Source organism: Gobio gobio (assembly GCF_949357685.1).
Source record: "Gobio gobio genome assembly, chromosome: 23".
NCBI classification, from domain to species: Eukaryota; Metazoa; Chordata; class Actinopteri; order Cypriniformes; family Gobionidae; genus Gobio; species Gobio gobio.
The window spans coordinates 23,421,641-23,447,447 of NC_137119.1; the positions used below are offsets into that span (position 1 = coordinate 23,421,641).

The 25,807-nt window shown below is 37.6% G+C and overlaps 1 protein-coding gene across 1 annotated transcript in view; it reads right to left on the bottom strand.

Moving 5' to 3' along the window:
- Positions 1–634: 634 nt before the first annotated feature.
- The window catches only part of cntnap2a (contactin associated protein 2a), a 573,759-nt gene continuing 548,586 nt past the window's right edge, over positions 635–25,807 (bottom strand). The window contains exons 22-24 of the mRNA XM_079806533.1: positions 7,350–7,580; positions 3,313–3,384; positions 635–3,227 (exon numbers count right to left, since the gene is read on the bottom strand). Of these exons, the coding sequence (XP_079662659.1) occupies positions 3,028–3,227; positions 3,313–3,384; positions 7,350–7,580 (503 nt within the window). The 3' untranslated portion in view covers positions 635–3,027. The remainder of the gene's footprint in view (positions 3,228–3,312; positions 3,385–7,349; positions 7,581–25,807) is intronic.

Consider the following 25,807-nt stretch of genomic DNA (forward strand, 5'->3'; position numbering starts at 1 on the left):
AGAGAGAGAGAGAGATATGAATGCACTGCTGTAGATCTAATTTTGTGTCTCTAGAAAATGGTCTTTGACACTGTTATTTTGAATATCAAAGTTTTATTGTCTATTTGTAAATGAGGGATTTGTGGACACATTCATGTAGCCTACACTCAAACAAATAACTCATTGGACAAATTCAATTTATTTTAGGGCAGGCGACTTCTGCGCACTGTGCACCTCAGCATGCGCTGACCCCACTCTGTGATTTTATGTGGACAAGCCTACCACTTCATAGCTGAGTTGCTGTTCCCAATTGCTTCCACTTTGTTATAATACCACTAACAGTTGACCGGAATATTAGTAGGCCTAGGCTAATGAGGAAATTTCAGGAATGAACTTATTGCACAGGTGGCAACCTATCACGGTACCACGCTTGAATTCACTGAGCTCCTGAGAGCGACCCATTCTTTCACAAATGTTTGTTGAAGCGTCTGCGTGTCTAGGTGCTTGATTTTATACACCCGAGGCCATGGAAGTGATTGGAACACCCGAATTAAATGATTTGGAGGGTTGTCCCAATACTTTTGACAATATAGTGTAGGTCCCATCTAATGTGAATGTAGTTGGTGTTAAATAAACTACATGACAAACATTTGTTAGATTCTTCTTTTTATTCCCTTCCCATAAGAATAGCCACATTTATAAGGAATTCTCTTATTTTGCAATCAGGCCTCACACAATAATGAGATGGATGAAAAGAGGTCAGTACAAATATCTTACGCTAAACAGCCAGTCGAGAACTGAGTTGCTCTAAATATAAAAAGTATTTTACTATTCATTCCTGACTTGTCAACATCATAACAAAAGGTAAAAAATATGCCTCCTGGAGTAAATACAATTGTGATATTGCACAATAGTTTAAAGTACAGTATGTACAATTTCACATACAGTGGTCATGCTGCCGTTAAAACAAGTTGAATAAACAAGCAGAATGCAATCATAATATGAGATACAGATGAGTAAATATATTATATTGTTTACACTTTCACTTGTATATTTACTCATAAACAATAAAATTGTCAAAGCCTTCTTGAATTGTTGTGGTAAAAAAAAAAAATCTGTATTTACATATAATAAAAAGGCCTATAAATGTGCCGAACTGAGCTGAATAATCTTAAAAATAAAAAAAAGAGACCTCCTGCCATGAAGAGACAAAAATCACTCACACAAAACAAACTCAAAATGTATAAAGAATAAAAGGTAAATGAAGAGGGGTCATATTATGAAAATTAAAAGGATCAAAGCTCTCTCTTCACTACAAGGAACATTCAAGTACATTTTGAACATTCAGGCTTCCTCTAATACACGTCTAGATGAGACACAAAGAAAGGCTAAGTCATCTACAAAATATCCTCATAAAAATATATTCATATATTTCATTTATTGTGAATGTTAACTGACTAACCTTAAAATTGTACAAAACAATATTTAAATTTTCAATGTAAATGAGGGGTGAAGAATTTGATATTAGATTATAAAAGTGTGAAACATCATGACTCTTACATTCTCATGAATCTGCAATCCCTCATTATCCTCTTCAAATGGTTCATTTGAATATCAGTATTTAATAAAATTAACTTGTGGTTATAGTCTGAGATGTGATTGCGAACACAGAGACCCTTCCGAACACGTCATTACACACAAGACCTTCCAAAAAATAATAACACTGTAATATTAATCTAAATTATAAGAAGCATATTCACTGATTGCAAAACACATAAATAGGAGAGCAGATGAGACAACGATCAAATTTAGTTGGAGACTATTCAGATCAGAGACTGAAGTGCTCGGAATTATCACAATACATGTGCCATAATGCTAACCTAGATATTTATCACAAATAAATTCATCACATGAAAATCTTAAATCAATCTGTGAACCAGTCTCTGAGAGAATGGATAATCTGCATGTAAATGAACTTTTTATTTGAAAAGTAAATAATACCTTACAAAAAAACAAAAACAAAACTGCGTTTGATAACATGTCAGCCGTGATTTGACAAAATGCACAGTGCAATCATTTCTTAAATGATGTAGCATATATGCAAAATAATATGTTCCATTCAGAACATTTATATAACATTGGCATTCCGAACACTTCTAAACTCATGAACACTGGGTGTACTTTCCTCTCAGACAGATATATCAATAAATACAAACAGCCATTTGATTTGAACTATTTAACCAGATAAAGTAACATCTATATTGACAGCTGGCTGAATCCTGAAGGCACCTTGAATTAAGTCGTTAAATTGGGTTTCAGTGGTCTCATCTTCTTCACAACAAGCGCTGATGATACAAGTTTAGGTGTTAATCTACCAGATAGATGTCACTGTGCCAGTGCTTTACCACAGCCTGCATAAATGAATCACAGACAAAACAATCTCTCAAAATAACATCTTTATGCCATGATACATGCCTTCAGCAAAACAAATGCTTAAGACTGAGAGGTGTTTGGCAAGGAACAATAAACCGAAGGCTTCCACAGGAAATAAATGAGAATAGCTGTGCAGAAGGCTGCGAATAGACAGTGTCGATTTGACATAATTCTTGGTGCATGCCTCGAGTTTCTTCCCCTCACTGAAATACTGATGATATACAATCTAATGTCATCTTAACATTAAATCTGTCGTTTGTGCAGTGAATTAAATAAAATATTCATATAGAGCATTTAACATATACAGTCTGTCTAAATCATTTTCCACACAAGGACTTTTTGGAAAACGAAGCAAAAGAACACAATGATTCAACTTTTCATAAAAGGAATTTTGGCAAATAATGGTTTCTGTAAAAAAAGAACACATGGTGAAACGATTTATTAAGATGTGATCCAGAGATTACACACTCAAAAGACTTTTGCCAAAACACAATAGAAAGAGACAAGCCAGTCACTATGTACAGGACAGTTTCTCAAACTGGTGATGAGCTTGATCCCAAAACATTAGTTCTGATACTCTGAAAAAAAGATTCTGAAAGAGTCTGTACACCCCCATTAGATGAACCATTCCTTCTTGCTTTCATCGATGGTCTCTGTGAAATTAGGCTCGGTGCCGATAATGGCGGCGTCAGCTGACTCGGACGACTCTCCCCCTTTGGCCTCGTTGGTGTGGTAGGTGCCTTTATGACGGAACATGTACCGGATCAGAAACACCAGAGTGCACAGAATAGTGAAGATCACCACTGCAATGATGCCTGCAAGGACAATACATTCATAGTTAATGCATTAAGAACAGATCACTTCAAGGAAGTCATAGATATGAACATGTCTCCATCTCACCTCCTATTATAGCCGAATTCCTATTAACTCCATCCGGTATCACTCTTTCCTCGTTGAAGGGGAAATCAGCACCTGGAGATCATAATAATCATAATAAGTTTTTTTTTTTCTTCTAATTTATTGATATCTGTCCATATTGGATATTTAATTATGTATGCTCATTTTCCCGATTTTTTACATTTAGGTTCTGAATATGGAAAATGGATAGTTCAAGTTAATCTTTAAAAACACAAATCATTTAATAACTGTTAAAACCTTAGCATATATCAAATGTATATTATAATGTTAAGATGCCTAAATTCTCTTGCAGCATTTAAAGTGATTGATTTTAGTTTTTAGTGTTTCATTTTTTAATGGCTTTAGATAAAATATATACAATTTTAGTACTGGACATTTATTGAAAACATAACAATACTTATCATATGGACCAGAATTTTAATGAATCATTTTACATATCTTGACCACAATAAACCACACAAGTCTTGGTAGATTTCTGGCTATGTGAGACTATGAAGCATGCCATGTACCGCACAGAACTCAGAAGAGAACTGAAAAAAAGTTTCAGTGGGGTTCTATATAGAACCATATAGGGCATTAAAGAACCCTTTCTATATAACCTTCATGTTTAATAGGTTTCACTTTTTATAGTGATAAAGTTTATGAGCTGTTTAGTTCCTAAAGTAAAAAATGATATGAAAGAAAATGAACTAAATCCATAAAATGATCCCATGAGAACCCCTAAAAGGTTCTATATATGAAGCGCCTGACAGAACCCTTTAAGGTTCTATATAGTGAAGTGATGTGTTTTCGAATGAAAAATACCCATATTTAGTTAAATATGGAAGTCGGTCTGGCAGAAGCTAGATACACTCTATTACTCTAATACCTAAAGGATTATTAGGAACACCATACTAATACTGTGTTTGACCCCCTTTCACCTTCAGAACTGCCTTAATTCTATGTGGCATTGATTCAACAAGGTGCTGAAAGCATTCTTTAGAAATGTTGGCCCATATTGATAGGATAGCATCTTGCAGTTGATGGAGATTTGTGGGATGAACATCAAGGGCACGAAGCTCCCGTTTCACCACATCCCAAAGATGCTCTATTGGGTTGAGATCTGGTGACTGTGGGGGCCATTTTAGTTCAGTGAACTCATTGTCATGTTCAAGAAACCAATTTGAAATGATTCGTGCTTTGTGACATGGTCCATTATCCTGCATGAAGTAGCCATCAGAGGATGGTGGTCATAAAGGGATGGACATGGTCAGAAACAATGCTCAGGTAGGCCGTGGCATTTAAACGATGCCCAATTGGCACTAAGGGGCCTAAAGTGTGCCAAGAAAACATCACCCACACCATTACACCACCACCACCACCAGCCTGCACAGTGGTAACAAGGCATGATGGATCCCTGTTCTCATTCTGTTTACGCCAAATTCTGACTCTACCATCTGAATGTCTCAACAGAAATCGAGACTCATCAGACCAGGCAACATTTTTCCAGTCTTCAACTGTCCAATTTTGGTGAGCTCGTGCAAATTGTAGCCTCTTTTTCCTATTTGTTGTGGAGATGAGTGGTACCCGGTGGGGTCTTCTGCTGTTGTAGCCCATCCGCCTCAAGGTTGTGCGTGTTGTGGCTTCACAAATGCTTTGCTGCATACCTCTGTTGTAACGAGTGGTTATTTCAGTCAAAGTTGCTCTTCTATCAGCTTGAATCAGTCGGCCCATTCTCCTCTGACCTCTAGCATCAACAAGGCATTTTCGCCCACAGGACTGCAGCATACTGGATGTTTTTCCCTTTTCACACCATTCTTTGTAAACCCTAGAAATGGTTGTGCGTGAAAGTCCCAGTAACTGAGCAGATTGTGAAATACTCAGACCGGCCCGTCTGGAACCAACAACCATGCCACGCTCAAAATTGCTTGAATCACCTTTCTTTCCCATTCTGACATTCAGTTTGGAGTTCAGGAGATTGTCTTGACCAGGACCACACCCCTAAATGCACTGAAGCAACTGCCATGTGATTGGTTGATTAGATAATTGCATTAATGAGAAATTGAACAGGTGTTCCTAATAATCCTTTAGGTGAGTGTATTTTACTTTATAAAGTTTTAAATATGGATACCTTACTTACACAAACACATCGATTCACAGAAGACCTTTATTAACCCCCTGGAGCCGTGTGGAGTACTTTTATAATGGACGGATGCACTTTTTTGGGCTTCAAATTTTGGGCTCCCATTCACTGTCATTATAATGCTTGGATTAGCCAGGACATTTTTTAATATAACTCTGATTGTGTTCGTCTGAAAGAAGAATTTCATATACACCTTGAGAGTTAGTAAACCATGGGGTAATTTACATTTTTAGGTGAAACTATCCCTCTAATTTTTTGAGGATCTGCTAAAATGAATTACTAAACCAAATTCTTCCTAGAAATGTTCGTCAGATACACATATAATTGTTTAAACTGATGCACTAATGCACTTACAGCTGAGTGAAGCATATTGGTCTTTACAGAAGCCCTTTTGTCCACTAACTGGACATTGACCTTTTTTGGCAGCAAAGAGTAATGGAAGGCCTGTTTATTTAAGTCGAATCTAAAATGTGCTACTGCTGTATTGAACTTTCGTTCAGTATTTGTGTTTCATGTTTAAATCAAACTGAAAGCAATACAATAACAGTGGCAGTTAAGAGGCACATAAAGGCGGTTTTCTATAAAGACGCTGAAAGTGGACAGATCTTATCGCTGAGGTCAATACTTCACTGTGGAGGTGCTGGAATCAATAAACTAGAATTGGAAATGAAATGTTTATGGGGTTTTACGCCACTCCTGGGAAATAATGAAGGACTGAGATATTTCTGTGCATTTTCAGGTCTTTAAAGTGCCCCTATTATGCTATTTTAAAAGTTCCTAATTTTCTCCTACAATAGGTTTACATGCATCCAAGTTCAAAAAACACTTTAATTTTCTCATCATATACCAGCGCGTGTTGGAAACAAAAATCCCTATTTAAATTTCAGCTCCGGAGGCTTCCTCAGCACTTATAAACCGTTATACGAACATGCCCATGTTACCAGATTAGAGCATTGAAACCGCACACAGAGACGGCGCAGAAGTGCGTCGCAGGAGCAGAGCAGAAGCGGCAGTGCCGCGATCGTTTCGCCGTCGAGTCTATTTTTGCTGAGCTGCTCACTCTGAATTAAAGCCACAGTGCATTGTTCTTGATCAAAATTGACCTGATTAACATGAAAAATAACAAATTTCACCATTAAATCATGTTTCACAATCACCATATGACACCTAGTGCTATGAAAAAATAAAATAAAATACACAAAAACATAACATTACCAGAAGTTTTTGCCCAAACTACAAAGGCCTGTTTAAATGATTAAAACTATAGGCATATCTTAACTTTAAAGTTACTTTTATCATGTAAACTACCTATATACAGCATGTTATTTGGGACAGAGGGGAACACGGTCGCATTCGCAGCAGATATATATGCTGCCCATCATAAATCAAAGCACAGAATGGACGATATTGTATTTGCAGTACACAAGCTGCGGTTCAGCTGCGTGCGACAAACGCTGCCGGTATGAGCACAATGGGCGCATGCTGCTCCTGCTCTCCAAACGCACAGCTTCTGTGCTGCCTGCGTATGCGGTGTGAAACCGGTTTTAGTCCTCAAGTGGACTTGCTTTCGCAGTGCATCTTCTCGACATGTAAACACGAACAACCACATCCAGTCTCTGCTACAGTGTTTGAGAGCGGGTCAAAGTAGACGTTGTTTAGGCTGGCATTATGCAAATTTGTAACAAAGCTCCATAGGTTCATTCAGGGGGTAAGATTAAAAATACTGACAACTAGTTTCATTCAGTTCAGAATCAGTTGTTTCTTTTGGGAGACAATAACTTTTACATTTATAAACAGCTATATTACACACTAGATGAAAAGTAATATTCAAAAAAAGCATAATAGGGGGGTTTTAAGGCCTCTTTGGTTATTATTTGGGTTGTTTAAATGTGTTCACCTGCGTCTAGGTGCCATGGGTCGGTTGCAGCAGACATGGGTGGGATAGTGAGGGGTGATGCTCCGCAGTTGGATTCCACCAGTTTACCCTGGTGTGAGACGGGCGCAGAACCACGGGACCTGAGTGCAGCTTTCAGAGGAGCAATGCTGTTGAACTGCACTCTGGACAGGCAACCCACAAACCCAGGGGTGTTGTATTTTTCAATAAGCACCGGATCGATGTAACCAGTTTCTGCAGGAAGAAGAGACACAGATAGGCATCTAAAGTTAGACAAAGAGCAAGAGAATAATCAGCATCTAAATGTTCAAAATGTCAGAAATAGAGATAACTGCAGAAAACTGATCCAAGCCTTGTTCCGGGAAAACTATTCAATTTCACTGCAATAAAAGGATAAGATCAATGCCTGTTCATCTATAATGTACATACACAAGAGATCTGCATTACAATGACATCCTAAAATAAAACCTTGAGGGGGAAACTGTAGCTGAACTATATCATTTTCACTTGCATTACAAATATATTGATAAAAAAGAGCTCTCTTCATGTATGCCATTCCCATTCAATGGGATTTAACACATTTTAAACACGAAACTTACATTTTGGTTTGATCCAATGTTGTTATTGTTAAGTAAAACTGCTCAAAATTGTGGTAACACTTTACCACAAGGTCTCATTTGTTAACATTAGTTAATCCATTAACTAACATGAACTAACAATGAGCAATACATTCTTAGCGTTTATTAACCTTTGCTAATGTTAGTTAAAAATGTTCATGTTCATATCAGTTGACATTGCATCAAATAATGCTAACAAATACAACTTTTGTTGAGATTGACATTAACTAGATTATTACATGCTGTAGAATTATTGTTCATTGTTAGTTCATGTTAACTAATTAAAGCTTATTGTAAAGTGTTACCAAAATTGTATTTCCTAAAGCTGAAATAAAACAAAATATAAATACTAAATGAAAAACAAAAAATGTTGTCAACTAACTGAATTAAAATAAGATTTTATAAATGAAGTAAAACAAGTTAAAAATTAGTTCAATTTAAACTGAAATAAATATAAAGATACATTAAATGATTAAATAAAAAAACATAAAAAAATACTAAAACTAAAATATTATTTAAAAATATAAAAATAAAAGCCAATTCAAAATATCAAAAAAATGATGGGCTATTTCTCATTAGAATTCTCATCCTAAATTCCGAAAATTTAGGATGCATTTGGCCGAAAACCGAAACTGAAGCCGAAAATGGCTTCTTTTAAAAACATATACTATCAAACCTGTTGTCGAAAAGTTATTTGGTACTGCACAGAACAAATGTTACATATTGCAACTTTGGTGTCCTCATCTGAAACTTTAAAATACTTCCATACCACTGACATGCTTAATCTTTGATTTGCTGACGCGTGATAACCGCTCGACCGTGAGTGAAACCTAAGCACTTAAGCACGGATGGGAGGGGCGGGTGACATTCATTTTCGGTTTACATTTTCGCTGTTTTTTTATTTCGGCCCGAAACCAATAATGCAATTTTCGGCGGCCGAAATTTCGGTGCACCCCTACAAATAACTAACTAAAACCAAACTTATTTAAAGAACGAACACTTGAACTAACATCAGCGTGATAAAAACTGCCTAAAATGACAGAAACCATCTTTGGGAAAAATGTATTTGAAGTGTAATTTGATTGTTTAGTTGGTCTATGTCCATTACATTACATGGAGAGGTCGGGGATTATGACCTATACTGCATCCAGCCACCTGGGGGTGATCGAGGTTTTTCACTTTTCAGGTGGTCCGAATACATAGTATTCGAAAAGCAAAAAGTAACTGGATAACCAACTACTTCCGCCGACATTCTGAAGTGTGCATTCGATGGACACTTTACTATCACTACGTGAATGATGCAAGAGCGATACAACTGACGCCATATTTCACATGACAGTGACAACATTGCGGATGTAGTACGTCCGAATTTCATTCATGCAACACATATTCATACTATATAGAACATCCTTTTTAATAGCGCTTTGTGCCCTTTTTTAGCAAGAGCTGCCAACATTCTTCTAAATATCTCATTTATGCTCCAAAGAAGAAAGAAAGTCAAACAGGTTTGCACTGACAAGAATAAGAAAATGACAGAATTTTCATTTTCATTTTTGGGCAAACTACACCTTTAAACCTTGATTTCTGCTCAATAGTCAAAATCAATCTTTGAACTCTACGAGTAACCCTGACATAAGATTAAAACCCCTTCCTCAGGCATTTTCATAAAACACTTTGTTACAGTTTTACTCTATTCTCTTCCCTTTCTTTTTTTATCTTCAGCCACACTGAGATATCCAGGTACCTTCAAAGTGCAGCAGAGATTCGCCTGCCGAACATCCTGCACCAAACACAGACAAAAGAGTGAGTCTAACTGCCGCACATTACAGACGAAACCTCTTCAAAGCAGCTAAATTCAGCATTCTCTCACCACAGCCAGAGGTAAAGTACACACTCTCTTCATAAAAAAACACACAATGAGAACAATGGATAAAAAACAAAGCAAGCTTTCTGAGTTGTGCATCAAGACAGCGTGATTGTTTTGACAGCAGTTTATACAGCTAGTACAGTGGTATGCATATCAAAAGCATGTGGTTTAAGATTGTGACATTTACATTAACATTTAGATTTATAGTGAGGAGTCCTTTTAAAGTCGCCATGAATCTTATTTTTTTATACAGAATTTTGCAGTGTTTATAATGAATGATTTATCTGTGCACACCATTATTTAAAAAAAAAAAATCATACAGCCTCGTAACCTTTAATCAAAAAATGTTAATCTCCCTTCCCCCTCGAAATGACATCTCTTCTCTTCATGACGTGTCTCGGCGGATATATATTATGTTAAATATATCTTTCAATTCACAAACAATGGCAGAACACCACTTAATTGACCAGAATGCTCTAAAATTTACTAAATATAATTTAAATGTATATAATTTACACAAATATATTATTTTTTTTACTGTAATATGATGCAGGCTGCAAGATGGAAATAAGCATCTAAGAAGTTCTATGGTCATGTGCTACACAAATGAAAGTCAACAAACATTTGCTACATCCAGAAATAATGGGCCACAAACACCAAAATATTTCACATGCTAGGTCTCAAATGGCCACAATTTGATTTTCCCCCATGCAGCAAAAAGAAATGGCCTCCTCATACAACTCATACAAGAAAGCAAGGAAATGTGATAACATCCTCGTGAATAATAGTCTCAATCTCTTCTTGCAGGCACAAGCCAGACAGAACAATTGTTCATTTTCTGCTAGACACCTGTGAATATCAATACACAAAATATGATCCGCTTGAGTTTCAACGATCTGGGGTAATAAGAAACAACAGAGCTGTAGAGACGCTACATTATCTCTTAAAATTTTGTTAAAGCCTGTGCTTTATAAATGACCACAATATGAATGAGAGTAATTTCATCACTTGTATGAAAAAAAATACATCTAAGCATGACAAATTAAACGATTATAATTCTAGTCACATTCAGATCCAAAATCTACTGAGTGCACATTTTTTTCTGTGATTTAAAAGAACACGGTTACTGCAGAAACCACATAAAACCTTTGACTATTCAGGTTCATGTTTGTTGTATGAAATATAACACGTTCTGCTGTATATTGGCTCCTCCGAGGCGTGAAACGTGGCTGGAATATTTATGAGAATTGACTGATTGTTGCTGCTGCAAATTCAGGTGGAAAGCTCTCGAGATTTCCCCCTTGCTCTTCATGATGCTCTGATTATTAGAGACCTGCTGCAGTATTTGCACTTACATTACCCCTTGTTTTGTGCAAACCGGACTTTCATTACAGGATTTCAACCCCATTGATTAATTGTTTTATACTGCAAGCAGATGGCTTGAATCAGCCACAGCTCTGCTTTTCTCCAGCCGACATTAATGCTGCCTTCACGTGCTATCGGAATTATCGTAAATACGAGTTTCCTAGGTAAAAATTGCACATGAACGCCCTCTGATGTCGTGTTTACCACTGGGAAGTTCGGAAATAATTTTGTTCACCCCAATTCTCGAGATGGGCGTGTCATAAACTTTAAACATGGTGGCGGGGAGAACTAGACTGCTGTGGCAGGTGTGGGCTTTATTGTTTTTTTTTCCAAAACAGCTAGGTCGTCTTGTCTTGACATTAATGTAGTACATATTTACATGTAAGAGTAATCATATGAAGCGTAGGCTATTGTTTGTTTGGTACACAGCGGAAATAGCCAACATTTGACTGAAATTACAGAATCAGCAGAAAGCGTACTATCTGGAATGTTTATATGGTTGTCGGTGCATGGGAGACTACATGATGTTGGTTTTAATAAGATTTTCCCAATAAATAGGCAAGAATAACCTGGTGTCCACCATGATTCATGTTCACTCCGACAACAAAGCACTTGAATGCAACAAGCTTGTAATCACGACTTCTAAAGTGGGAAAGGCAGCATAAGAGGGAGGAGGAAGCACTGCAGATTCTTTGTTTCTCAACGCCACAAACTTTACAATCCAGTCATAGTTACAAGAACAAACATTTATTTTTACAATTTAGACAAAAAATTGTATAAACACCCAAATCCTGTTGTTTATCTTCCCGTGAATGATAAATAAAAGCAGACGATTACAGCTGGTTGTTCCCTGTTGATCTTAGAGGGCACACTGTGCTTTTAGTGTAGTGCAGAGAAATAAGATTCAGGCTAATTAGATTCAAGGTCAAGATCTGTCTGATATGAAGGTGTGACCTGCTAGTGTCTATGTCTCCCCCCACCCAGCTCTGTACTAAAGCAACACCAGACGGCATTAAGTGTGTTTGTGTGCCATGATCAAAAAGATACGGCTGGGAAACAAAGGCATCCACATCTAAAAAAAAATGAAATTAATATATACACATATATATATATATATATATATATATATATATATATATATATATATATATATATATATATATATATATATATATATATATATATATATATATATATATATATATATATATATATATCAGGAGGTGTGCGGTCCATACATGCTGCGAATGCTCTGTATACCCAAGCCATTCGTGGACTTGTTGATTTGTATCAACACAATAAATTCCCTTGTTTGAGGTGTACCATGAATTACCATTGGTAATACAAGTGTCTATTTATTTGCCAAACGACGATAATAGCCTTCAAATCTTTCAGTTACGGAAGGTTTTGGGTAAGCGGATCTACAATTGCTTTGGTGCCTACGCTCTGTTGTTATGTATCGTCATCACTGTCCCGCATTCTCATTGTTTGCTGGCGGGGATTTCAAGCGCAGGGAAAGCTGTCCGCGAAACGCTCGCCCAAGAGGAAAAATGTGCTGTTGCTGCCAGATTTCGATCAACGAAAATCACATTATTTAATACAAACTAAATTATGGAACCTTATTTCTGCCACAGAATATTTTTTTAAAGGTAATTGTGACTTTTTATCTCACAATAAAGTCAGAATTGTGAGATATAAACTCAAAATTCTGAGATAAGAATTAATAAATTATTGCGAGTTATAGGGCCCTATTTTAACAATCTGAGAGCATGGCGCAGGTGCACGTAGGGCGTGTCCGAATCCACTTTTGCTAGTTTATGGTCCAAAAGGGTTGTACCTAGTCTCTTAATGAGTCATGGGTGTGTTTTGGGTGTAACATGCAATAAACCAATCAGAGTCTCATCTCCCATTCCCTTTAAAAGCCAGTTGCGCTTGCACCATGGTAGATTCGCTAAATTTAAATTACGCTTCTCCATAGAAAAATCCTTATATTTTTAATATTTAAAAATGTTTTTGTGCTGCTGCACGTCCCTGTGTGTGTAACAACCAGAGTGTATGCGCGTTGTGCATTGGCATATAGACGCATATTACTAATGCGCCTTTTAAATAATACAAAAAATACTGCGACTGAAAACTGAAAATGACTGTGCCATTGACCAACAAAAACCTGGTCTAAAGTCAATGGCTCAGTCATTTTCAGTTGCTTCAATGCGCGTGAACACACCTTGTTTTCAGACCAGCACGCCCATGGCCGAACAGATGGGCACGAGTGCATTTGCTAACAACGTGGGTGCTGGACATGCAAATGATAACTGCGTCGGGCTGAAACTAGCAAAAACAACTTGCCTGCCATCACATTGTGCCGGGTGTATGATAAAGTCCAATTCTGCGGGAAAAAAGACTGACTTTTTATAACTTGCAATTGCGACATAATATCACAACAATAAAGATAAAAAGTCAGAATTGCAAGAAAAAAAGTCAGAATCGTGAGATAACCAGTCGCAGTTAAAAAAAAAAGTTCTGTGTAGTTAACAAGCTTTCATACTAAATAGACTAAATCTAATGAAGAAAAGTCTGAAACTGAAACAATTTTCATAGTATTTAATTTCTCCATAAGGAAATTAATATTTTTGTGAAAACAAAAATTAGACCTACTGTAACTATCCAAGGTTTTCTATGTGACAGTCATTGCATTATTTCAACTTGTTTTTAAAGAATACTTATTTTTTGTTTATTAAACTTATTTATAATTATATTTTACTTATTTTATTTATAATAGGCTACTAATATTTATTATATGATCATTTTTTTAAATAAAAAAAATACTTCCGGTATACATTTAAATTGACAAATGCCATGGTGTTTTTTATTTGTCGTTTCTGATTTAGATCTTAAGTCTTTTGTGTGTCCTAAGCCGATGCTCCGTACCATTGTTTGTAGTTTCTGCAACACTAGTGGCACCTAGTGGAATTACAAAAATACAGCATTTATATACATTTGCAAACATCCCTTTTGTGCGTCATGCCTCCCTCAACTCAAACATCACAAATACAGCTCTTACGGGTGCTTGTGATGGCAAGTCTCAACAGTTAAATGTAGGCTACATTCAACAAAAGGTCTGTATTAAAACATATTAAGAATAGTTTTAGCTGTGTTGCTATGTGTCATGAGAGTGAGCAACGGAGTAGTTAACATTCTGGAGTGAACGCAAGTGTCTCGCTTATAATAAACCCATCCAAAGTATCTGCAATTGGGCACTTTTTTTTACATGATGCACCACCCAGCACCCAGTTAAAAATTCAAGACACTGCTCATATCGCCACATATAGTTTTTTTTAAATATTATATATAAGCACCAACTGATGCTGCAATGCACCCACACCTGTAGCCACCTGCTGTGAAGGCTTGTTCCTGTTTTATAACCCAGTTCAGTGTAGAAAACAGACACAAGATAGGCTTGATATACATACTTGATTATATTCTAAAGCTCAACAGAAGCAACTGATACTGTATTCCACAAGCCACATTCCTTATTGCAGTCAACACAATACAGAACATCACTTTAAAACACATTTTATGGGTGATATGTAGAATTATGCAGTGGAAGTAAAAGTGTTATTTGAATAGCCATAAAATTATTTTAACAGCTCTTTTGTCTATGAGCTGCTGAGAAACATGATGAATTATTTATGAGACATTAAAGTAAACACTGCTCTCCTGGTTGGGGCCATTATTGCGGGGGAGAGACAGGGAAAGAGGGAGCAAACGAGGGATTGAAGACTGCCTTTTGATGGATGGGTTGAAAGATGGAGAGAAAGGGTGGGATGAAAGGGTTGCCATGGTAACAAATAGAAGCTGATGTAGCAGGACTGCGAGAGAGAGGGAGGTGGGAGGTGCTGGACCCAAAGAAAACGTGATCATGTGAATTATAATGACACACTGTCAGTGTCAACACACATCATGATGGCTGAACATTTCATTTCACTTGTTTTTATCTCCCAAACAAATGTCATTTGCTCTATATAGACTTGCTACGAAGAATGGGTGAGATAAATGGGAGGGGCCAGTCTTCAGATCTTGCTGCATGATGCACCATGTGCTAACAGATTTAGACAGAACAACACCTGTCGGCCGTCACATGACAACAGGATCAGAGAGCAACCTCTGAAATACATGCAGCAAAGGCACGCTCCTCAGGAAACACACAGCTATATTCACTAAAGGAATTATGCAAATCAAGTAATAATGCAGAAGTCCCCACAACAATTAGAGCTAAATGCAATTTGCACAAAGCAATTCTCCCTAGTATGCAGCAGACTATTGCAATCCAGCATACTTTACTGGGACTGTACAGCCTCGTTCCACCCACTGCAGCCCAAGTACCTAAACTGGCTCTTAAAAATTCAAAACTGGCACTTTTAGCAGGGAAAATTAATGTAGGGTTAATAGAAAGGAGACTTGTTCGAGCAGCAGTTGAAAACAGTTGTGCACATATATATATATATATATATATATATATATATATATATATATATATATATATATATATATATATATATATATATGCCATTTTGTGATTTCACCCCTACTTGTTCTTCCATCAGCCACCCTTGGAAAGGGCAAACACCACCTTACACTATACCTGCACCACACAGACATTCCAGCAATGCAGAGAATCTGCCCAGCAAATCATTAACCAAATAATAATATAATACACTATTACAATATTAGGTACAGAAATACATGAAAGACTACTGTGAGTGATCACTGGAAGATATAAACACACACAAATACATGTATGGCACCCTTCACCCAGCAAAACTAACACAGTCCACCTCCTCATTCAGAGCCCTCAATGCTGCAGTACAAAAAATATCACCATTACCTGCCAGATCAGCGTTTGCTATCAGGTGTTTCTCACTTCTTCCAAAATGCCAGCCTTCTTCTCTGTCAATCTATGTTTCTCTCCACGCTGCGGATGCCCTGCCTGCCTGTGTGTGTGTGTGTGTGTATATATATATATACGTCTGCAGCTGGGGCTGGGTGATCACAGACTGCAGCCCCTCTCCTGTTCCGCACTCATTGATATCCTGCTTCAGCAACACCTGGAAACTGGATTCCACCCCCGTCTGGATCTGGAGCCAACCTCCACTGGGATGCAGCCACGCTGGACGATGACTGCGCCCAGTAATGTTCACAGAATAGCCAATGACATCATCAATCTGTTCAACAAGGCTTTGATGGAGACCAGGCGGTCTACATCAAGATTTCAAGCACGTCTGTTCAGTGTAATGTAGCATGATTTTGTTTTCATTACACTGAGATGACATCATGCTTTCTAGCCCAAATGACTATTTTGTTATGAGACTCTTCTGTGGGAGAACTTAGTGGACACTTGCTCTGTTGCCTCTTTCACAACATACTTTTAAATATTCTCAACATATTATTTATATTTAATACAATTATTTGAAAGTGCTCCTATTACGCTTTTTCGAAAATGATCTTTTATGCGATGTGTAATGTAGCTGTTTGTAAATGTAAAATGTCTGCAAATTTTTAAAGATCAAAGTGCATGACCAAGTTATTGTCTCCTAAAAGAAAGAATTGATTCTGAACTGCTGAAACGAGTCGTCAGCAATTCCAGTCTCACTTACTGTTACACACCTACACTCTAAAAAATGCTGGGTTAAAAATAACCCAAGTTCGGTTGAAAATGGACTAACCCAGCAATTGGGTTGTTTTAACCCAGCGGTTGGGTTAAATGTTTGCTTAAAACAACCCAATTGCTGGGTTAGTCTATTTTCAACCCAACTTGGGTTATTTTTAACCCAGCATTTTTTAGAGTGTACATAACAGTGTAACAAAATTGCATAATACCAGCCTATGGTCTTCATTGGCTGCACACGAACAACGTCTAATTTGATCCACGCTCAAACACTAGTTGTATCTGAAACTGGAAGAATTTGGTTCGTGTTGTTGCTATGTTGGGAAGATGGTGTTTTTAGGGCTCTGAATCCACTTTGCATGCACTTCAAAGGGATGAGGACTCATGCTGGAATTGATATGGAAAAGCTGACACCATTGTTCGCATCACTGTGTATAAAGTACTGAGGAAGCCTCTGGAGCTGAAATTCAAATATGGTAATAGGCATTTGTTTCCGACACGCACTATAAGAGGTAGACTATCACAACAGACTGGGCCATCTGACCAATCAGAGCAGAGTAGGCTCTCGGAAAGGAGGGCTTTAGAGAGACCCTTTGAGGCCCTGTCCCAAACGGCACCCTAAACACTCGCGGTCTGCCTACGAGTCCGCACTTTCGTGACTGCCAGGAAGAAGTCTGCTGTGGAAGTGCGGGCTCAGTAAAAGTGCGCATTGAGGGCACATGGGTCAAATGGGATACTCTACGGTCTCATGGACTTAACGGAAATGCAGACGCGGCAGCCATTGTAACGGCCGTTTCACACATACTCCGTCTGCAGTGCGTATGCGGTGCGTGTTGCGGTGCGTATGCGGTGTAGTACGGTGCCCGCTGATCCGCGGTTGTATACCACAAACACAGCATTTATTAATCTTTTTTTTTTAAATTTCAAATCCAAAAGTTGTTACTGAACATGGCTTGTCAGAATTGCAATTTTCAATTCTTTACACTTTCATAGATGTCACGTTTTAACGTAGTACATTTAAACGTTTTATTCAATTCATTACTTTATATTTATATAGCCTAGTAGCCTAGCCTACTTTAGATTTAGCTCACACAAGTGGCAAAACATTTAAACATTATAGCCTATAAACATTTTAAATTAGAAACTTACAATAGGCTATACAAAAACAGCCGATTCTCGTCTTTTCTTTCGTTTTATACCCTTTTAAAAGCAGGTCATAAAGACCTTTGTATTTCCGCCTCCAAGAACGTACGAGTGCTATCCATTATTTCACATGTTTTACCTACATGCCAGGTAAGGTGTCGTTTCCTTGCTTTACCCGAGAAAAAAAAGCCACGTGTTGACTTTGAAACAGAGTATATTTTAAATGATATGCATCTGTGGTAAAATTACTAGATTTTCGCGTCAGTACATGTTTATTTTAATGTGAACAATGTGCTGCACTTTAATTCAGCACCGGACCTGGAACGGATTGACGGACACCATCCGCGTGCAGTGTGAAAGCTGTAATCCGTTAACATGGGTACGGAAAAAAATACGCACCGCATACGCACTGCAAACGGAGTATGTGTCAAACGGGCGTAAGTCCACAAGTACTTTGGGACAGGGCCTTAGAACAAACTTTTTTCAGACTCTTTGATCAGGTGATATGCAATGCATTTTTTGACCTTCAATGCATGTAAACCTATTGTAGGAGACACCCAAAACAAAATTAGGAACCTTTAAAATAGCATGGGACACTTAATATTAAACCTTTTGTCCCATTGGGCTGATAGATTTCCTTACTCTAAATGCATATTTAATTTTTTAAACCAAAAGAAAGTCTAAGTTACTGCCTGTTGTAATAATTGTCTGCATACTAGCGTGGTCAGCTGTACATACACATACAGTAAACACATGGAAGAGAATGAGTGAATAGTGTTTAGTCCTCAGGGAACACTATGAGACTATCAGTCATCTGAATTAAATCTTTTGTGCGCTTTTCTAATGTAAATCAGTCCCTCGAGGGTGTAGCTGGCTATAAATCTGTACATTACTCACGTCTTAAATCGTCAGAGTTTGAGGGGGCTTTTCATAATTGGTACTTAATGACCGTGTCAAAACAGACTCAAGGGACTTGCAGGATTTACAATCTAGTTCACACTTTAAAGGCATAAATGTGAATCTTTTGTTCTTGTTAATGTAGCCACATGAATTATTAAGATAAAAATTTAATTTGCAAATCACAAAGTGATTAAAATCACAAAGTGCATCTGTGAAAGAAATTGACCCTCCTCAGGAAAAACTACTTCCATCTGAAGAGGCCTAAAGAAATTGAATTGCAAGGATAAAAATCCTCAGCAATGCTCTAAAACAATAAATAAACTGCTAGAGATCAAATCTTCTAAAACATTTGCATCTCTTTACGGTGCCTGCAGATTTGCACAGAAGGCACTGGAAAACTGCCATGACCAAAAAACAACATAAAATGACAGATCATTCTGTTGGAGGAGACAGCCAGGGATGAAAGCACATAACCTTCAGTGATGACAAAATGATTTTTTGAGAAAAATAAGCGAGAGTCTACCTCCCACTTGCAATGCTCGCTTTGAAAAAAACCAGCTCAAATCTGCTGAATCATTGCAAACTCATTTAACACCAGGCAATTGTTTCAGATACCATTGAGCATCAGTGATTTTGTCTGGGATTTTAACCAGCAGGATTTCTCTCATCTATGTACAATAGCTAATAATAGTACGTAGGTAATTTATCTCCTTCGTGGGGAGTAAGACATTAAGAGCGGATGTGATGCGTAAGATGCAAACCTGCCAAATGAAATGCATCATATTTGAATCGTTTTCTCCCTGTGGAGTTTTTCTTTCCTCCTTCAACCATTTTTTCATCATTATCCTGCAGTGAGAGCCTGTCAAAACTCTGGAATATACTTCAAAGGCGTCCTACATTCCCTCTAAAAATGGACGTTTTTCATTCTCTCTGAATCATTCTTGTTGAATCTAACTTTGGTGAGCCATATCTGTATAAATAACAGGAATCAAATATTTTAACGCATAAGGACATGTCTCAAACAGTTGTTGATGATATCAATATATAATTGGGCCCCAAGAGAACACTTTTGAGAAGAATTTCATACTGTATAACCAAAGAATAAAAAGTGGAAACTGTAGTGGAAGCTGAATGTTTACGTCAAGTCAAACCCCATTATGTTTCTCGCTGAAATATGCATGTCAAGCCTGTTCTGTTCTCCATCTCATCTCAAATTTTACATAACTTTGGAGAACCTCTGCATCTAAAACATCTGAAGAACGTTTAGACAGTAATTCTTCAGAGCAGTGCTTCTCGACCTTTTTGACTCCAACGCATTGTCAAAGACATTGCCAAAGGCCCTCCATGATAATTCAGACAATTCTGACAAAGCTGCTCATTTACAAAACTTTTATTTACAGAAACAAATTATAAATAAAAAAGTATTAAATTAAATTATACAAATAATCAGATGTTTTTCATGATTTACAGCTTTTATTACCAATTTAGTTTGAAAAGTCGATACAATATTATAGAGCTTTGAGCCAATATAGTGTTGGTTTGAAACCTCCAACACTAATATTGGCCAGTGTTTCAGTTTCATTGTTCAACCCCTGTAGGACGTTTTAGGCAATGGAGGCAATGGAGGCAATGTCTCCTCAAGAAAAAAAAAATAAAAAAAAAAGAATATTAATCGATATTACAAAAATATCAGATGCAATTATTACAAAATGTGACATTAAAAAGTGTAAAAGTCACTCGTTTTTATAAAGTAACACTGTCCAACAGTGACACCAGCAGGTAAAGTTAGAGCGGGAGTCTCGCCTCCCCTGAGCCCATTGAGTTTTCACAGACCCCCTAAAGCGTGTGGTGGGTTTGATTGAGGGGTGGGGGAGTAATTGAGAATGAATGGGGGAAAGTTAAGTGAAGGGAGGCGATGCATCCATCGTGGTATGATTGGAAATGATCGGTTATGATTGGTTTGTGCGATAAATTCTCGTTTTCGTGTGCGTTCTTGAATCTGCCTGAATGAAGAAAATGATGCCGTTAATGGAAAGCCAAAAGAGTAAGTACACAACTCACTCACTTAGATATCACGGCTTTATGTCACGTCAAAATCAAACTTGAAATGGCCTGAAAACATGATATAAAAATACAAAACAGAATTTGGTTTCTCTTATAATGTTTATTTAACCAGGAAAATTAAGTGAGACAGGGACAAACATTTACTTTTGATATATAAAAGAATGTGAGGACTTTGCCTCCTCATTTTAAAACACCACTGCCCACCACTGATGTATACAGTGGTTATCCAAAGTTTACACACCCCTTGAAGAATCTGTGAAAATGTGAATCATTTTAACAAAATAAGAGGGATCATACAAAATGCATGTTATTTTTTATTTAGTATACTGTCCTGAATAAGATATTTTAGATAAAAGATGTTTACATATAATCCACAAGACAAACAAAAGATGTATGATTTTGAGATCCATCTTTTCACACTGAGCACAATTGAGGGACTCAAACACAACTATTAATTCAAACATTCACTGATGCTCCACAATGCATTAAGAGCCGAGGGGTTACAACTTTCTGAATTTGAAGATCAAGGTAAATTTAACTTAATTTGTCTTCCAGAAAACATTTAAGTATCTTCTGTTGCTTCCGAAGGGCAGCACTAAATTAAAAATAATTATATTTAAACAAAATAGGAAGAATTTGGACACTTTCATCCTGTTCAAAAGTGTTCACCCCCAGCTCTTAATGCATTGCGGAGCATCAATGAATGACTGAACCTTAATAGTTTGAGTCCCTCAATTGTCCTCAGTATGAAAAGATGGATCTTTGATCATACAGTCACTGCTGGAAAGGGTTTAAATATGCAAAAGATGCTGGAAAACTGAAGAGTTTTCGGGGGCTGGAGGATTTTTCTGAAGAACATTGGGCAGTTTAACTGCTCAGGACAAACAAGAGACTCATGAACAACCATCACAAAACAAAAAAACGCTGTGGATCATCCAGTTAACAACACAGTATTAAGAATCAAGGTTACGTAAACTTTTTGGCCATTTTTAAAAATTCTGTATTTTTTTGTCTTGTAGACTATAAGTAAACATCTTTTATGTAAAATATCTTATTCAGGACAGTACTAAATAAATAGCAAGCATATTGTATGATCCCGCTTATTTTGTTAAAATTTCACAGATTCTGCAAGGGGTGTGTAAATTTTTGAGCACCACTGTGTATATACACCGATCAGGGTTAACATTACGACATTATGATTCTAATATTGTGTTGGTCCCTTTTTGCTGCCAAAACAGCCCCTAGACCCCTGAAGGTGTGCTGTGGTATCTGGCACCAAGATGTTAGCAGCAGATCCTTTAAGTCCTGTAAGTTGTGAGGTGGGGCCTCCATGGATCGGACTTGTTAGTTCAGCACATCCCACAGATGCTCGATTGGATTGAGATCTGGGGAATTTGGAGGCCAAGTCAACACCTTAAACTTGTTGTGCTCCTCAAACCATTCCTGAACCATTTTTGCTTTGTGGCAGGGCGCATTATCCTGCTGAAAGAGGCCAGAGCCACCAGGGAATACCGTTTCCATGAAAGAGTGTACATGGTCTGCAACAATGCTTAGGTAGGTGGTACGTGTCAAAGGACCCAAGGTTTCTCAGCAGAATATTGCCCAAAGCATCACACTGCCTCTGCCGGCTTGCCTTCTTCTCAGAGTGCATCTGGGTGCCATGTGTTCCCCAGGTAAGCACCGCACATGGACCCGGCCATTCATGTGATGTAAAAGAAAACGTGATTCATCAGACCAGGCCACCTTCTTCTATTGCTCCATGGTCCAGTTCTGCTGCTCACATGCACCCTGACTGGTCTGCGGCTATGCAGCCCCATATGCAACAAACTGCGATGCACTGCACTGTGCATTCTGACACCTTTCTATCAGAACCAGCATTAACTTTAGCTCGTCAGTTTGATTAGACCACACGGGCCGGCCTTTGCTCCCCACGTGCATCAATGATCCTTGGCTGCCCATGACCCTGTTGCCGGTTCCTTCCTCTGAGCACTTTTGATAGATACTGACCACTGCAGATCGGGAACACCCCACAAGAGCTGCAGTTTTGGAGATGCTCTGACCCAGTCATCTAACCATTACAATTTGACCCTCGCTCAAATCCTTACGCTTGCCCATTTTTCCTGCTTCTATCACATCGATTTCGAGGACAAAATGTTCACTTTCTGCCTAATATATCCCACCCACTAACAGGTGCTGTGATAAAGAGATAATCAGTGTTATTCACTTCCCCTGTCAGTGTCATAATGTTATGCCTGATCGGTGTATATATATGAATTTATTGATATTCAATATTTAAATTACTTATTTTAAAAATAAAATTCCATGACTTTTCCAGGTGTAGAAATCCCAATTTTAAAAATGAATAAAAAAAAAATTCAGCTTACATCTAAATTTTTAGCTGTTTTCACTTATTTGAAACCATGTTTTGTCTTATTTTAAATAATTGTAAGCATCTTGTGCTGCTCTTGGAAGTGTGCTGAGGCCTCTTGTTTGAGAAGCACTTCTTCAGTGGATTTCAGTGCTATAGTGCAGCACTGGTGCAGTACCACCCAGAGAGAACAAAGAGCAGCCGCATCAGCCCTGCTGCCCACTCAAAACCCTCAGATGAAAAGCCTCTCCACCCATCCAGGACAAAGCTGCCTGTGAGATTACACCAGGACGGAGGGTGAATTCTGATAGGTTGGTGGGGTTGGTGAACCGCACCGTTTTATCGGCACAAAATTAAGAAGCTTGTTCCCATCATGCGGCTCGGCAGAAGGCGGAGTCTGTGATGAAATGCTGAATACTAATGTCTACTGTGGTCTCCAGGGGCCATAAAGCACACGGTCATTTAATTAGCTTTATCTTATCAGTCATTACAGCAAATTCACATAGTTTAGTGTGCAATGAGTGGGTGATGATGTGATGGGTGTTGGTCGCAGTGCATGATGCGAGGATACAAATTAATGCTCGACTTTCTGCCAGAAAGAATGGATGAAAACACGAATAGACACTGGATCAAGCATCTTTCAATGTAAATCGATTGGATTTCTTTTATGTTACGAGTTATGCACTTAAAGAACAGTAAAGTAAAGAACACTTATTATATGATGCTCAGAATAAACCACTAACCCTGCATAAGCAATAATAAAAATAAAGTTTGAGCAAGACAAACTTTTGCATATTTGAACCCTTTCCAGCAGTGACTGTATGATTTTAAGATCCATCTTTTCAAACTGAGCACGACTGACTACATCAATTGATGGATCTTTGATCATACAGTCACTGCTGGAAAGGGTTCAAATATGCAAAAGATGCTGGAAAACTGAAGAGTTTTCAGGACCTGGAGGATTTTTCTGAAGAACATTGGCCAGTTTAACTGCTCAGGACAAACAAGAAACTCATGAACAACCATCACAAAACAAAAACAAGACTCACTAAAAATATATATAAAAAAATATATTTTATATAAAAATGCAAACAAACTTGAATCGTTTCTCTGCTCAAAATCATCCTCTTACAGAGGACTTTGGTATAGCAAGATTCAGTATTGATCAGATCAGTCTCCTAGTTAAGAAAAATGGCACTGATAAGACTATTAAGCTGACTCCAGAAGACAGGAGGGATGAAGAGCAAGAGAAAGAGAGAGAGATGGAGAATGCATGTGGTTTCTCGAAAGTTTAAACTGCTGTATCATCAGCATCTTTGCCAACTGCATTTCAAATGAACGAAGTACAGCACACTGCAAACTTCCTCTGACACACTGCCTGACCTAAACACATTTATATTATTATCGGGTTTGTCAAAATGAGCGCAATATGACTGCACAAAATAATTGACAGTTTTTATGTCTGATAAAAAAAAACGTGTCTATTTTCCTAGAACAATTGTATATACAACATCTATAATCGAAGCACAAAACATAAACTGTATCACCCACAATTGTTTTGTGTCTATTTTGTTTATGTTTTCTATTTTAATATATTTTAAAATGTAATTCATTCCTGTGATGGCAAAGCTGTATTTTCAGTGTCATTACTCCAGTCTTGTCACATGTCACATGATCCTTCAGAAATCATTCTAATATGCTGATTTGGTGCTCAAGAAACATTTCTTATTATAATCAATGTTGAAAACAATTGTGTTGCTACATATTTTTGTGGAAACCATGATACATATTCTTAGGATTCTTTGAATCTTTGAAAGAACAGCATTTTTTTGTAACATTATAAATGTTTCACTGTCACTTCTGATCACAGTAAAGCTGATCACAGTAACTACACAAAATTAGATGAAATCATAAATAAATAATATGTTTGACAGCCCAAAATTATAACAAATCTGAATAATTACAGCCATGCTATGCACAGCAGTACTATCACCCTGATGCATATACAGTACTTGAAGGCAAATGCAGACACAATCACAAACGCTGTATGCTTCTCCTCCTGTCTTAATGTTGCTCTGATTCCCTAAAACACAATTACAGTCCAGAGACATAGATAGCACACTCAGCTCAATGTCCAATTAGCCTGATTCATGAATACTGTACAGGATCTGAGAGGAACTTATATCTGGATGCTGCGACACTCACAAATCCCTGCAGTGTTTCCCTGCATCAGCCTACAGAGAAAACAACCAGAACCTGAACAACTGGAGAATGTCAACAGCCAATTCCTGTCACAGCTCTCATGGAGTTTACAGACTAACTTTCATTTTTTTCCAGCTCGCATGTCATGAGTTCTTGTTTTGTATAACAAGCTGTCTTGATTTATTCTGAGCATGTAGGCAAGACAGACTGAGGTTGCCAGATCATCCACGTTCTCAATGCCCAGAAACACCTACTTGCTCTGTTTAGAAC